General features: G+C 45.5%; 1 protein-coding gene across 1 annotated transcript in view; it reads left to right on the top strand.

Annotated features, from left to right (window-relative positions):
• Positions 1–13,126, top strand: part of LRP1 (LDL receptor related protein 1) — a 386,504-nt gene that overhangs the window by 358,673 nt on the left and 14,705 nt on the right. The window contains 11 exon segments of the mRNA XM_055003348.1: positions 2,034–2,166; positions 2,439–2,558; positions 3,245–3,367; positions 4,487–4,630; positions 4,875–5,009; positions 6,960–7,079; positions 8,206–8,474; positions 8,600–8,778; positions 8,879–8,985; positions 11,061–11,177; positions 12,235–12,411. Coding sequence (XP_054859323.1) covers positions 2,034–2,166; positions 2,439–2,558; positions 3,245–3,367; positions 4,487–4,630; positions 4,875–5,009; positions 6,960–7,079; positions 8,206–8,474; positions 8,600–8,778; positions 8,879–8,985; positions 11,061–11,177; positions 12,235–12,411 — 1,624 coding nt within the window.

Genomic DNA, 13,126 nt, shown 5'->3' with positions numbered 1-13,126 from the left:
AGGAAAAGATGGGATGAAACCAAACTCTCGCATGACGTAATATCTTGTGGAAGTGAGCTCCTGAAGTGAGCTGTGAAAGGTGGGGCGAACCCTATGTAATTAGAGAACAGCTGTTTGTTGGATTGGGCTCCCGTTGGCTTAAAGTCTTAATGTAATTAAACAGGATATAATTTGTGGAAAAACCCAGAAGCTGAATAATAATAATAACAACAACAACAACATTCGATTTATATACCACCCTTCAGGACAACTTAACACCCACTCACAGCGGTTTACAAAGTATGTCATTATTATCCCAACAACAATAATCACCCTGTGAGGTGGGTGGGGCTGAGAGAGCTCCTAGAAGCTGTGACTGACCCAAAGTCACCCAGCTGGCTTCAAACTGAGGAGTGAGGAATCAAACTGCTTCTCCAGATTAGAGTCCTGCCGCTCTTAAGTGACTGACTCAAGGTCACCCAGCTGGCTTCAAGTGGAGGAGTGGAGAATCAAACCCGGTTCTTCAGATTAGAGTCCCACGCTCTTAACCACTACACCAAACTGGCTCTCACACCAAACTGGAATTTATAAGAGTTCTCATGATGAAAAAGATAAGGCGCTTTACAATGCAAACCTGTGTAAAGTTACTCCAGTTTATGATCATGGACTTAGACCAGAGTAACTCTACATATGACTGTACTGGTAATCTCATCAAGGGAGGCAAAATTGGGACCTGACATAGTAACTTTAAAACTGACTCACCGATTGACAAAACATTTAACCTATGGAAGAGGCTTGCCCATAGGTGGCACTGGATACTATCTCTGTGTTACTGAAATCTAGGGCTGCCACCCAATCAAATGTCACATGACTGATCAGCTGTGAGTTTTTAAAATTAAATATGCATATGAATAGAAACAGTACACCTGAAGAAAAAGGCCTACTTTGGTTTAGAGACAATGCATGCACCCTTTGTGTCAGATGCCATTTTAGAAGAAGCATTCCCATCTGAGCACAGAAAGAATGCCTCTTTCTAAGAGGACTTCTGCAATACTACACTGTGAAAGAGGCCCTTAATTTTGTAGAGGCCCTGAAAAGATTACTCAGTTTCCTTCCTCTCCTGTGCATGCTACTGGAGCAAGTATCCTGGACAGGATTTGCCCCTGCTATAGAATGCTCCCCCCTCCCCTCTCCCAGGAATGAATGACTGAATGACATTCACTTCTGTGGAAGACAGTAAAGCAAGGAAGTGAGGACGTTAATAAAGTAAGGTCAGACCCACCTGCTGGCCTGGATAAGCCCAGTGTCAAAGATGAGCACATCTGCCACTACAAGGCATCTGTGACCTGACATGCTTTTCAGAGTTTGTGTTTTTTGTCCAAGTATCAGTCACTGGCCAATTCCACACACTCTTAAAGAGACGGCCCACTCACCGAACACTGGCAGATTTTCTCATTCACTCCATACGTCTCCGATTTCAAAGCACAGGCAGTTTGGCTTCCGTTTTTTCGGTGGATTTTCTGGGGCACAGGAATGTGCAGGAAATCGTATTCTCAGAAAAGCCACCGAAAAAAACGGAAGCCAAACTGCCTGCGCTTTGAAATCAGAGACGTATGGAGTGAGTGAGAAAATCCGCCAGTGTCCAGTGAGTGGGCCGTCTCTTTAAGAGTGTGTGGAATCAGCCACTGTGAAAAAAGAAGCAGGCCATTGCTAGAAACACGCTGCTCAATAAAAACTGATAGGAGCCATTGAAAAATTCCTGTCCCGACCTAATCGTCTACTCCCTTCATTTGCATAGCCCCACCTTAAGTTGTGGGGGATGGGTGCGTGGGTGGGGGTTGGGTCTCACTAAAAAATGACAAATAATTGGATACCAGGAACTTACCTTTTATTTACATAGAACTTAAAACCGTACACAATCCTTATTATATTGTAGAAACATCCCTGAATAATTGCCTTGCTGCTTGACGGCATGATCTTAGCTAGTCTTTTTGGCCTTAAAAGCCTCTTGGCGAAGTTTGGTAACTGTCTTTCCTCCCCCTGGCTCCCTGCAGAAAGAATGCAAACCACGCTGTGATCACGACCAGTTCCATTGCAGGAACGGCCACTGCATCCCACTGCGATGGCGCTGCGATGCTGATGCTGACTGCATGGATGGCAGCGATGAGGAGAACTGCAGCACCAGGGGTAAAGAAACTTCTTCTTCCCTGAGAGACAAATATACTAATCTTATTACCCTCCGGTCTCGGTACAAAACAACTGTGTCGAGGCAGTGGTCCCAGAGGCAGAGCTGAAGGGAAGATGTCTATACATCTCTGAATTCCCTCCAGAAGAACCCTGGACAATTGGGGACAATTGGTAGGACTTACCATCGATGATGGTTGAAGTCCACCAATTTCACAGTTCAAACAAGGGTAACTCTACGACTGACACATTGTGGCATGTTTCCAACTGTGCAGTGAGGACTTGCCCCCTGGATGAATTCCAGTGCAACAACACCCTGTGCAAGCCGCTGGCCTGGAAATGCGACGGGGAGGACGACTGTGGCGATAACTCCGATGAGAACCCCGAGGAATGCTGTAAGTGTCCGCACTTCTTAGAAAATTCCCAGCACCCCATCCTCCCTCTTCCTTCCCCATCTCTCTGTCAGCGCAGAAGGCTGAAGACCCTACATGTTCTCGAGTGCTGTGGGTTGGTATCTTGGGAGACTTCGCCGCTGAGTCATTCAAGAAGGACTTTGAGTCCTCTTTCCCACCAATCTGGCTTCAAGGGGGTGGGGTGGATGGGAAGGGAGTGACATCCAAAGCTTTCTAGAGCTGGAACTCAAGGGGCATGGAAGTCTTGGGGAAAGAGTGGGCCGTCATTAATTTTGGGATCAGAAATTTGGGCATGATCTTCAGAGGCCAACTTTGGGGTAGGAGGAAAGGGAAAAAAATATTGCAGATGATATGAAAATTACAAGTTTTAGAAATGGACGCACAAAACCCACCATATTTCATAGGCCGTCTGCAAAAAAGAGATCTTAGTTTTCTTAGGGTATTCATGTTCTCAGTTTTTATTCCTTGCACGTATCATGTGCTTCATCGACCAGTTTGGATCTAGTGAGCATAAAGTGTCCTTCACTCCAGGGGTAACACTGAAGTGGGGGGCCAAAGGGGGGAGGGAACAAGTTGGCCCCCTCCTCATCCTGTCAGTAGCCGTTTGTGTTTTTATGCCTCTTTGGCTCCCCCTTCCACTGAGTATTTGTTTCTGTTTGCCGGTGCAGTGAAATTCCAGTGTCCACCTAATAGACCGTTCCGCTGCAAGAACGACCGTGTGTGTCTGTGGATCGGTCGCCAGTGTGACGGTATCGACAACTGCGGCGACGGAACTGATGAGCTATATTGTGGTGAGCATCTTCACTCTCCCTGCTCTCTGGAAATAATCAGAACCTTTGCAAATCTTTTAGCCACCAGATCAAGACATTTCTATTAATTCAGATGTTTGGGCACCCCCCATCCCACCCCACACATCTTGTTAAAACTCTACTGTGGCTGCTTTATGTATTGTTTGTGCATAGTTTTCTCAATTTTGTTCTGGTCTATTTTGTTATATGTTTGAGTGACTGGCCTTTCTTTAGTCTCTTTTTTAGGCCTTCTTTCAAGATACTTCCTTTTTTTCGTCTGACATTATCTGTTGTGTTTTATGGTTGACATCATCTCAGTTGTATAGATTTACATTTTAAAGATTTAACGGGTTATCGTTTTAATATATTGAAAACTGCCTCTGTTTTGTAGAGAGGCAAGGTGTAAATATGGTAAAAAAAATAATTGAAGTGCCTCCTACCCTGGAGCATTTCAGGCACTCATCCCACCCATTTCTAAGTCATGCATATTAGTTCTCTTTTGTAGCAGGGGAGAACAGAAACCAAATGCCACACAGAGTAGCTAAAGCAGAACTTCTGTTAGCTAAGGTAGATAACTTCGTTTTTAGACCCCCCCCCCCCAAAGTGTTTTGCTTTTAGGGGCGAAACTGCTCTATTTCTGTGCATTCCAACAGTTCTTAATTGCGGTCTCTGTGTGTGGCATGGTAATGGGCTTGCATCTGCACAGAGCATCGATACTAGAGCTGACTTTTAGGTATGGAAACCTTTTCCCCTCAGACGCACAGTGTCAACTGGGCATGCCCAAGGGGAAGAACTCCCAGCTTCTCGCTCAGTTCTCTTTAGTCCACTGCACCTGCTTTTTCCCCCTCACTGGAAGGAGACAGAACTAGAGTGGCGAATTGTTCAGAGAAGCAACAGGGAACCTCCTCCGGATATGGATAACTCAGCTGTGCCTTCTGCATCGGGAATGATCGAGTGATGCATTCATATTTATTGCCAAGATGTGCCGTTTTCCAGATTTGGTATCCTGCTGTTCTAGGGGTGGGGGAGGAGAGAATTAAAGGGATACAGATGGAGCACTCGGCACATTGACTTCCTAGCCCACTCTGCTCGTTTCTCTCTGTCGTCCCTTCCACCACACAGAGTCACCCACTACCAGGCCCAGGAGCTGCAGCCACGAGAAGAACGAATTCCTTTGCCACAACGGGAAATGCATCGGGGCTGAGCAGCGGTGCAACTTCTTTGATGACTGCGGGGATGGCTCTGACGAGGAGAGTTGTCTGCCAGGTGAAGGAATGAATCACTGAAGTACTGATAGCCCTGGAAAGTAGAGACGTTGCTGGTTGGCTGAAGGGGAGGGACATTGGGAGTGCAGGGGAGTATTGCAGGCTGGGCTTGCTGAGCATCATGTGGCAATATGTGCGGCCTGGCCGATTAGATGCAGGATTCTCACCCACCTCCAACTGTTCACCTGCCTCTCCAATTGGTGCTGTGCCCTGCCAGACTGTCCATTACCATTTTCTGCTTGCAGATCTCAAGACGTACGGCTGTCACACCAACGTGACCATGTGCGGCGATGAAGCCAAATGCATGCAGACCTCCTCGGCTGTGTACTGCACCTGCCGCAGCGGCTTCCAGAAAGTGGCAGACAAGAATTCTTGCCAAGGTACCAGGTCCAAGAGAAGGGCGCTACCAAGACCAGATCTTAGGGATAAAAATCTTGGGGATAATGATAACTCTTTGTAAACCGCTCTGAGTGGGCATTAAGTTGTCCTGAAGGGCGGTATATAAATCGAATGTTGTTATTATTATTATTAGCCAGTCACTGTGACGTTCAGCAAAGCCATCTGGAAAAAAAAAACTCATTGCAAAATATGTACTGCAAAAGTTACGGGGAAGAAGGCAAAAACATCTTTCTCAGAGTCCTTTGGGCATGTTTAGAGATGGGCGGAATGCCTGTTGAGAAATTTTGCTAGCCTAATTTTAAATACTTCTTTTTGCTCCCCTCGAAGTTTCCTTAAAACGTTTCACCTCTGAAGAGATGAAACATTCCAACAGAGAAAGAAGCCCGTGGTGAGGGGCAGGGAGTAAAGAATTTAGGCCCCCTACCAAATTCCAGCATTTGACAGATGCTGCTGATACTTTTATTTAAGCTTATGCTTTAACTAGGACAGATGGAAGCCTGGTAGAGCGTGCGCTCTCGCATGCAGAAACCTGTTCTTTGGGAGGGAACTGCACAGCAGTCTTCATCAGCTCTCTGGCTTGGGGAAAACCTCAGCATAAGCCCCGGGGAGCTCCTGCCACCTGGAGGAGAAAGCAATGGGCTAAATGGATGAGATGACATGACTTAGTAGAAGGTAGTGATCTTATCGTCATGAATAATTTTAAAAAGAGCTGGGATTTCTTAGGCTTCCATGTGGTTGCCGCCATATGGGTCAGCCTTACAGATCAGTGTATATTATTTTGCTGACCCCCTTAGAACTGCTTGAAGTTAATTTCTGCCATTCTAAATTGCTTCCGAAACCCTCCGAAACCTTAAGACTAACCCACTTTATTGCAGCATAAGCTTTTGAGAACCTCAGCTCTCTTCGTCAGATGCAGAGAGCTGTGGTTCTCGAAAGCTTATGCTACAGTAAAGTTGGTTAGTCTTAAAGGTGCTACTGGACTCTACTGTTTTGCAACTACATACTAACACGGCTCTGGATCTATGTTTGTATGTAAACTGCTTTTTACTGCCATGCTTTTTGTGAGTCAGAGCTCGCTTCATGCATCTGATGGAGTGAGCTCAGGTTCACAAAGACTTGTGTTGGAAGGAATTCTGTTAGACTGGAAAGGGCCCCAAGACTCCTGTTTTATTGAGGGTCCTACTTAGTAACTCAGGGCAGAACTGCTGGAGCTCCTACAAAGGAAGGCCCCGTAGATGGTTCTGCATTGCACAGGAACACCAGAAGCTATCTTATACTGAGTCTGACCCTCAAGGTCAATATTGCCTACTCTGACTGGCAGCTGCTCTCCAGGGCCTCAGGCAGAGGTCTTTCACACCACCTGCCACCTGATCCTTTCAACTGGAGATGCTGGGAATTGAACCTGGGAATTGCTGGGAATTGCACCTGGGACTTTCTACATGCAAAGCAGAGGCTCTTCCACTGAGCCAAGCCACCTCCCTAATTAAACTTTTGTAAACTCAAGCCTTAGTGGACCGATTGCTGAGCTTGGATATAATCATAGGTGATTTCTTTCTTTCTTTCTTTCTTTCTTTCTTTCTTTCTTTCTTTCTTTCTTTCTTTCTTTCTTTCTTTCTTTCTTTCTTTCTTTCTTTCTTTCTTAAAATTGACCATTTATCTACTTACGTTATGCCTTTAGCTTTAGTTTCTTCCCAGGTGTGTACTGGGAGTACTAAGAGTTAGTTTTGGCATTTCTTGGGTTGTTCTTGACGTGCCGCAGAAAATTTAGCTAGAGACCCAAACAGGGCAGAAGAAAAATTAATTGTCATTGCAGAAAACGGTAGTTCCACAAAACTACTTCTGCACCTCTAACATCTTATAATTTGCACAACCGTTCAAGTTTTGGGATTTGCATCCATATACTGTTTCTCGTTCTGTCCTGCTTTGCACAGATATCAATGAATGCCTGAATTTTGGGGTTTGCTCTCAACTCTGCAACAATACCAAAGGGTCCTACATGTGTACCTGTGCCAAGAACTTCATGCGGACTCATCATATGTGCAAAGCAGAAGGTACCATCCATGTGTGTTATTTCAGAGTCAGTGCCTTGTATGTGTCTGTGTGTTTGTATAATTGTGGTGTTCAAGAGACATGGGAGAGAGGGCAGTGTTTGGCGTAATACAGTTTCCCTCCTGACTGCATGGGAGCATCCAACCAATGTCTTCACTTCCTGTCTGGCGGACTTTAAACAAAATGCCCAGTTCCGACTGTCAAAAGCCTTCTCTGCATCTGAAAAAAAATCAATGCAGCTTTGTTTTTCATTTTTTTCTTTTTCCAAAATATTCCAAAATATCTAGCTCTGTTCTGACATTATCTCTCAACCGCCTTTTAGGTGAAAATCCACTTTGATCTTCGTTAATTAAATCCTGAAGAATTATTCCAAGTCTTCCAGCTGATATCATTGTAATCAACTTGTAATCATTATTTAATAATGATATTGGTCTGGAATTTCTTGTCAGTGTTGGATCTTGTCTATCTTTTGGTATTAATGTTAATGATATTGGTCTGGAATTTCTTGTCCATGTTGGATCTTGTCTATCTTTTGGTATTAATGTTATTTTAGCCTCTTTCCATGTCTCTGGCATCAAAATAAAATTCATCGTATTTTGCGAGGGTTGTAGGAGTTCATCCTCAAAATACTTTTAGTAAGTACCTGGGAGGCTGTCTGGTCCAGGGGCCTTTCCTGGTTTAATCCTTTTTATGGCTTCCACCACATAGGTCCATTCATAATTTGTCTCTGGGCCAAGCTACACATGACGAATGACACTTGAACGGCAAGTGGATTGAGTGGAGGGCAAGTGAACAGGGAGAAAGACACTTGCCGTTCAAGTGTCATTCGTCATGTGTAGCTTGGCCCTCTGTTGTTCTGTAATCTGGGGTAAACTTTGCTTTCTAATATATTCATCTATTTTTTTCCATTGGTATATCACAACTCTTGTGTAGACTGGAATAACATTGATGAAATGCTTTTCGTATAGCTAGCCAGCCACCGTGTCCGTTAATACAATGTCTCCTTGTATTTTCAATAGCATTTTCTTTTCTCTCTCCTCTCTCTCCTTTCAATAGCGTTTTCTTTTCTCTCCTTTGATGTGGAGTTCTGATGATGTCTACTCAAGGGTCTTTCCTCCTCCCTTTTAGGCTCTGAACACCAGATTCTCTACATTGCCGATGATAACAAGATCCGCAGCATGTACCCCTTCAACCCCAACTCGGCCTACGAACCGGCCTTCCAAGGGGATGAGAATGTCCGCATCGCTGCCATGGATGTATATGTCAAGGGTAACAAGATCTACTGGACCAATTGGCACACGGGGCGCATCTCCTGCCGTGAACTGCCGTCCTCCGCTGGGTCTAGTGCCTCCAATCGTAACCGACGACAGATAGAGGGTGGTGTCACCCACCTCAACGTAAGTGACCATCAGCAAATTGGGGGTGGAGGAGGAGAATTAAAGACCAAGCCCAGAAATATAGTTGGAAAGAGGGTTTGGCAGAACTCTCGGTGCTCATTTCACTTCCTGTTACCCCCTCGCAGATATCTGGGCTGAAGATGCCACGGGGCATTGCCATTGATTGGGTGGCTGGGAACATCTACTGGACAGATTCGGGGCGCGATGTCATTGAAGTGGCACAGATGAAGGGCGAGAACCGGAGAACGCTGATCTCGGGCATGATCGATGAACCTCATGCCATTGTAGTGGACCCGCTCCGAGGGTAAGAATGGTCCTCGTATACCGTGTACTCAGCATCTTTCCAAACAGCTTTGCCCCTTGCACTTCTAGGGTGGTCTTACAAAAACTTTTCTTCTTTACAGTACTATGTACTGGTCAGACTGGGGGAACCACCCCAAGATTGAGAAAGCTGCGATGGATGGGACCATGAGGGAGACCCTTGTACAGGACAATATCCAGTGGCCGACAGGTGAGTCAGGACTGGAGCAAGATGTGCAGGTGTGGTTTCAACCTCCTCATGCTGAACAGCTAAAGCAGATACTGTAAACTATGTCCAGGACAACTTCTGTTCTGGACCGAGGCAACAGGAGACTTTTATGGTGATGTTGCATACATTTGAATTTATGAAGCTTCCTTCCACTGTATCTGTCTAGTCCAGTATTTGGCAGCATATGTCTGGAATATTTGGCACAGACAGATAATTCTTAGCGAATTCCCTCCCTGGAAATAACAACAACAACAACATTCGATTTATATCCCGCCCTTCAGGACAACTTAATGCCCACTCAGAGCAGTTTACAAAGTATGCCATTATTATCTCCACAACAAACACCCTGTGAGGTGGGTGGGGCTGAGAGAGCTCCAGAGAGCTGTGACTAGCCCAAGATCACCTAGCTGGCTTCAAGGGGAGGAGTGGGGAATCAAACCTGGCTCTCCAGATTAGAGTCCCAAGCTCTTAACCACTACACCCAAGCAGTGAGTCTGGGACAAGCATAATCAGCATAGTGCAGTGGACTCAGAGCCTATCGGGTAATCAAACGTAGGGCCAAGCTACACATGACGAATGACACTTGAACGGCAAGTGTATTTCTCCCTGTTCACTTGCCCTCCACTCAATCCACTTGCCAGGCAAGTGTCTTTCGTCATGTGTAGCTTGGCCCTGAGTGTCCAACTAAAATCTGGGAGGATGCTTGCTGGGTGACCTTGGGCAAGTCACTGTTTCTCAGTCTAACCTACCTTGCAGGGTGGTTGTTGTCCAGCTAATGTGGGAGAGGGGAGAATGATGTAAGCCACTTGGAAGAAAAGCAGGCTATAAATAAACAAAGCATGAGCGTGGAGCTATTGTTAGGAAGTGGGGCTTTTAGCGGGGGATTCAGTAATGCAGATTGCCCTAGCCTGATGCCAAGTGCCAGCCCTGCAAGAGTGATCAGTTCTTGGGGGTTGTCAAGAGGCAACGGAATCTTGTCAGCTCCACATGAATGAGAAGCACCCTTTTGATATACGCCTGAATGAAAGTCAGCCAGATTTACTGAGTGGACAGAAACAGACCTGACATCAGCAAGCAGAGTAGCCGCTCATTGAGCGAACGTCTCACTTGCCCAGAAGGCACAAAGGAGCCCAGTCACAGTCTGGTATTTTAATCCAGACACTGATTCATACTGAACACACCACACCCATAGAACCTTTACTATAGGCGGCTAGCTTGCCACATTGACTGATGAAGCTTCTTATGTATTAATGGGGCTATTGTATGTATTATAGAACTGGTCTATGACTGCGATAAATAATTCAGAACTGATGAAGCTCATACAGGAAGCCCGTCTTCCTCGCTTGGGCTACGCCCCCACCTATACACACTCTTAATTCCAGCTTTTACACCCATCTACCATGTGTGTTATGTGCCGTCAAGTCGCCTCCGACCTGTGGCGACCCTATGAATGAAAGACCTCCAAAACATCCTATCATTAACAGACTTGCTCAGACTGCCTGATGGGAAGAACATTTTTAGAATAGGGTTCTCCATTGTGGTGCATACAAGTGCCGTGGTACCCACCAATACCTTTCTTGGCACCCACCAAGTGTTTTTAGAAAGTGGGTGGAGCAAGGTGGGAGCTTTGCCCATCAGGGCTTCTGATTGGCCATTGGAGATCTGACTAGCTGTGCAAATTTTTAAAAAGTGGCTTTGCCAGCAGATGCCACCAGAGCACAAGGAACTTCACTGTATGGCTGAAGGTTAGCTGTGTGTATGTAAATATATAAGTTGCCATAAGTCAGCTATGACTTGAGGGCACTCTCCACCACCTGTTAAGTGAAGCTTCTGCCTGAAACGTTGAAGGGTTACTCTTACTTATGCATTATCTCACTCCCTGCCCTTTTGTGGTTGGTTTCACCTATTGAGGTAAACATTTTGTGGTTGGGCCCACCACCTTGCGTCAGAATTCCAGAGGTGCCTGCAGGCTCAAAAAGCTTGGGGACTTGTGTTTTAGATCATGTGCGCTGTTATCTGATGAAACTCACGCATTGGGAACTGTGATTGACTTGCAGGACTGGCTGTTGATTACCACAACGAGCGTCTGTATTGGGCAGACGCCAAGCTTTCCGTGATCGGCAGCATCCGGCTCAATGGCACTGACCCAGTGGTAGCTATTGACAGCAAGAAAGGTAAAAACCTTTTTGGGTTTGGAGGAAGGGATAGATAGTGGGTGTGGTCTTGTATGTGCTCAGTTCTTACTCAGTTCTTCTTCCTTGTCCAAGCTCTCTTTTTTGCTGTTGATGAAAGGGTGCAATAGGGTAATCACTGTTAGTCCAAACAGGCAAGCTGGACCAGCACAGGTGGCTTGATACAAAACCTTTTGGCATTCTTAGGAATAGGGGTATAAAAAATAAATAATCCTCCCATGCATTGGTACTTCCTCCTAGAGTGGTACCATTTTCCTTACTCTCATAGTAGTACTGATTACCCAGAGAGAGAAAGCTGCCATCTGGGTTCGGAATGCTAACATTTTCGTACACATGATCACTTGTTATTTTTTTCAGGGGTGAACTAGTACACATCTAGCTGATCAAGCTTTTTCCATTATCCCAGGCCATGTAGCTATTAGGAGTGTGCGCTTCGGGTTTCCAGTTAGGGTTTTTAACCCAAATTGGCCGATTTAGAAAGATTCGGGGTTCACAAATTGTCTCCAGCATTGTATTGATTTATATCACTTCAGGAAGTTTCAGGCAAAGAGCAACCCTTTTCTTGCCGCTTGCAAGTGGAAAGAAAAGTTTTGTTTTCAAAACCATCAGCTGCTTTACAGCTGATGGGAGGGGATTCTCCTCTTATCTGCTGAAAAAAGCCTTTTAAATGTCAGCTGCCTTTTTCAGCTGACAGGAGGGGGATTCCCCTCTCATCAGCTGGAAAAAAAAGCCTTTTAAATGCCAGCAGCGGGGATTTGAAAGCAACACTTTTCTTGCCCTTTGTGAACGGCAAGAAAAGCGCTGTTTTGAGCTTCGGTGTGCTCTGTAAAGATTCCTGAATCTTTACAGAGCATACTGAAGCATTTAAACACCCAAATCTTGAAGCAGCAAGCCGCTTCGAGATTCAGGTTATCCCGAATTGTTTTCCCACTTCAGGTAAACCCAAAGCGGGAAACCTGAATATTTTTCGGGTGCACACTCCTAGTAGTTATTAGCAGTGCTCATTTTCTAACTCCAGTTCCATCCTCTTTCCCCCCAGGGCTCAGCCATCCTTTCAGCATCGACATTTTTGAGGATTACATCTATGGTGTCACCTACATCAACAACCGCATCTTTAAGATCCACAAGTTTGGCCATGGCACCGTCACCAATCTGACAGCAGGGCTCAACCACGCCACTGATGTGGTACTCTACCACCAGTACAAACAGCCAGATGGTTAGTAACGTATCTTGGATTCCCCAAGCCTTGATAACAAAAGATAGCAAAATATCCTGTTAATCCCATGGCAAAGGGAGACAGGGATACTCATGTACTCAAACTTAGAACAAATTGCAGTAGATCAGTAAGAGCTGATAAGTGGTTTGGAGACAAGCTGGAGGAGGCAAAAGAATCTCCTATGAAAAGAAGGGCTTCCAAAAGAACATTAAATCAGTTTTCAGACAATTTAGAATGCATTCATCATGCTGACTAACAAGAGACAGGACAAGAAGCAGTGCTGAAGTTATAGAGAAGAGCTGGGAAAGCAGTGTCATCGTGAGTCATTCTTGTACTGTAGAATAAGCTGTCTATGCAGGACTTTGAGTTAATGGCAGTGGGGAGATCTCATAGGCCGTGCTGGGAGGAGTGTACTTTTCTATAAGACCCACTCCAAGAGAGACCCTCTGTCTTCCCAACTGTGCCTCACCATGAACCGGCATGTAAAAAAAGAAAAGAAAACTTCTCTTCCCATTTAGTTAAGGAATAATAGAAGGGAAAACAATACAATTGCTGAGAGCCAGTTAGGTGTAGTGGTTAAGAGCGCGGGACTCTAATCTAGAGAACCGGGTTTGATTCCCCACTCCTCCGCTTGAAGCCAGGTGGGTCAGTCACAGCTGTCTCAGAGCCCTCTCAGCCCCACCCACCTCACAGGGTGTTTGTTGTTGTGGCGATA

The sequence above is a fragment of the Eublepharis macularius genome, chromosome 19, assembly GCF_028583425.1.
Source record: "Eublepharis macularius isolate TG4126 chromosome 19, MPM_Emac_v1.0, whole genome shotgun sequence".
NCBI classification, from domain to species: Eukaryota; Metazoa; Chordata; class Lepidosauria; order Squamata; family Eublepharidae; genus Eublepharis; species Eublepharis macularius.
This window is presented reverse-complemented; position numbering and strand designations above follow the sequence as displayed.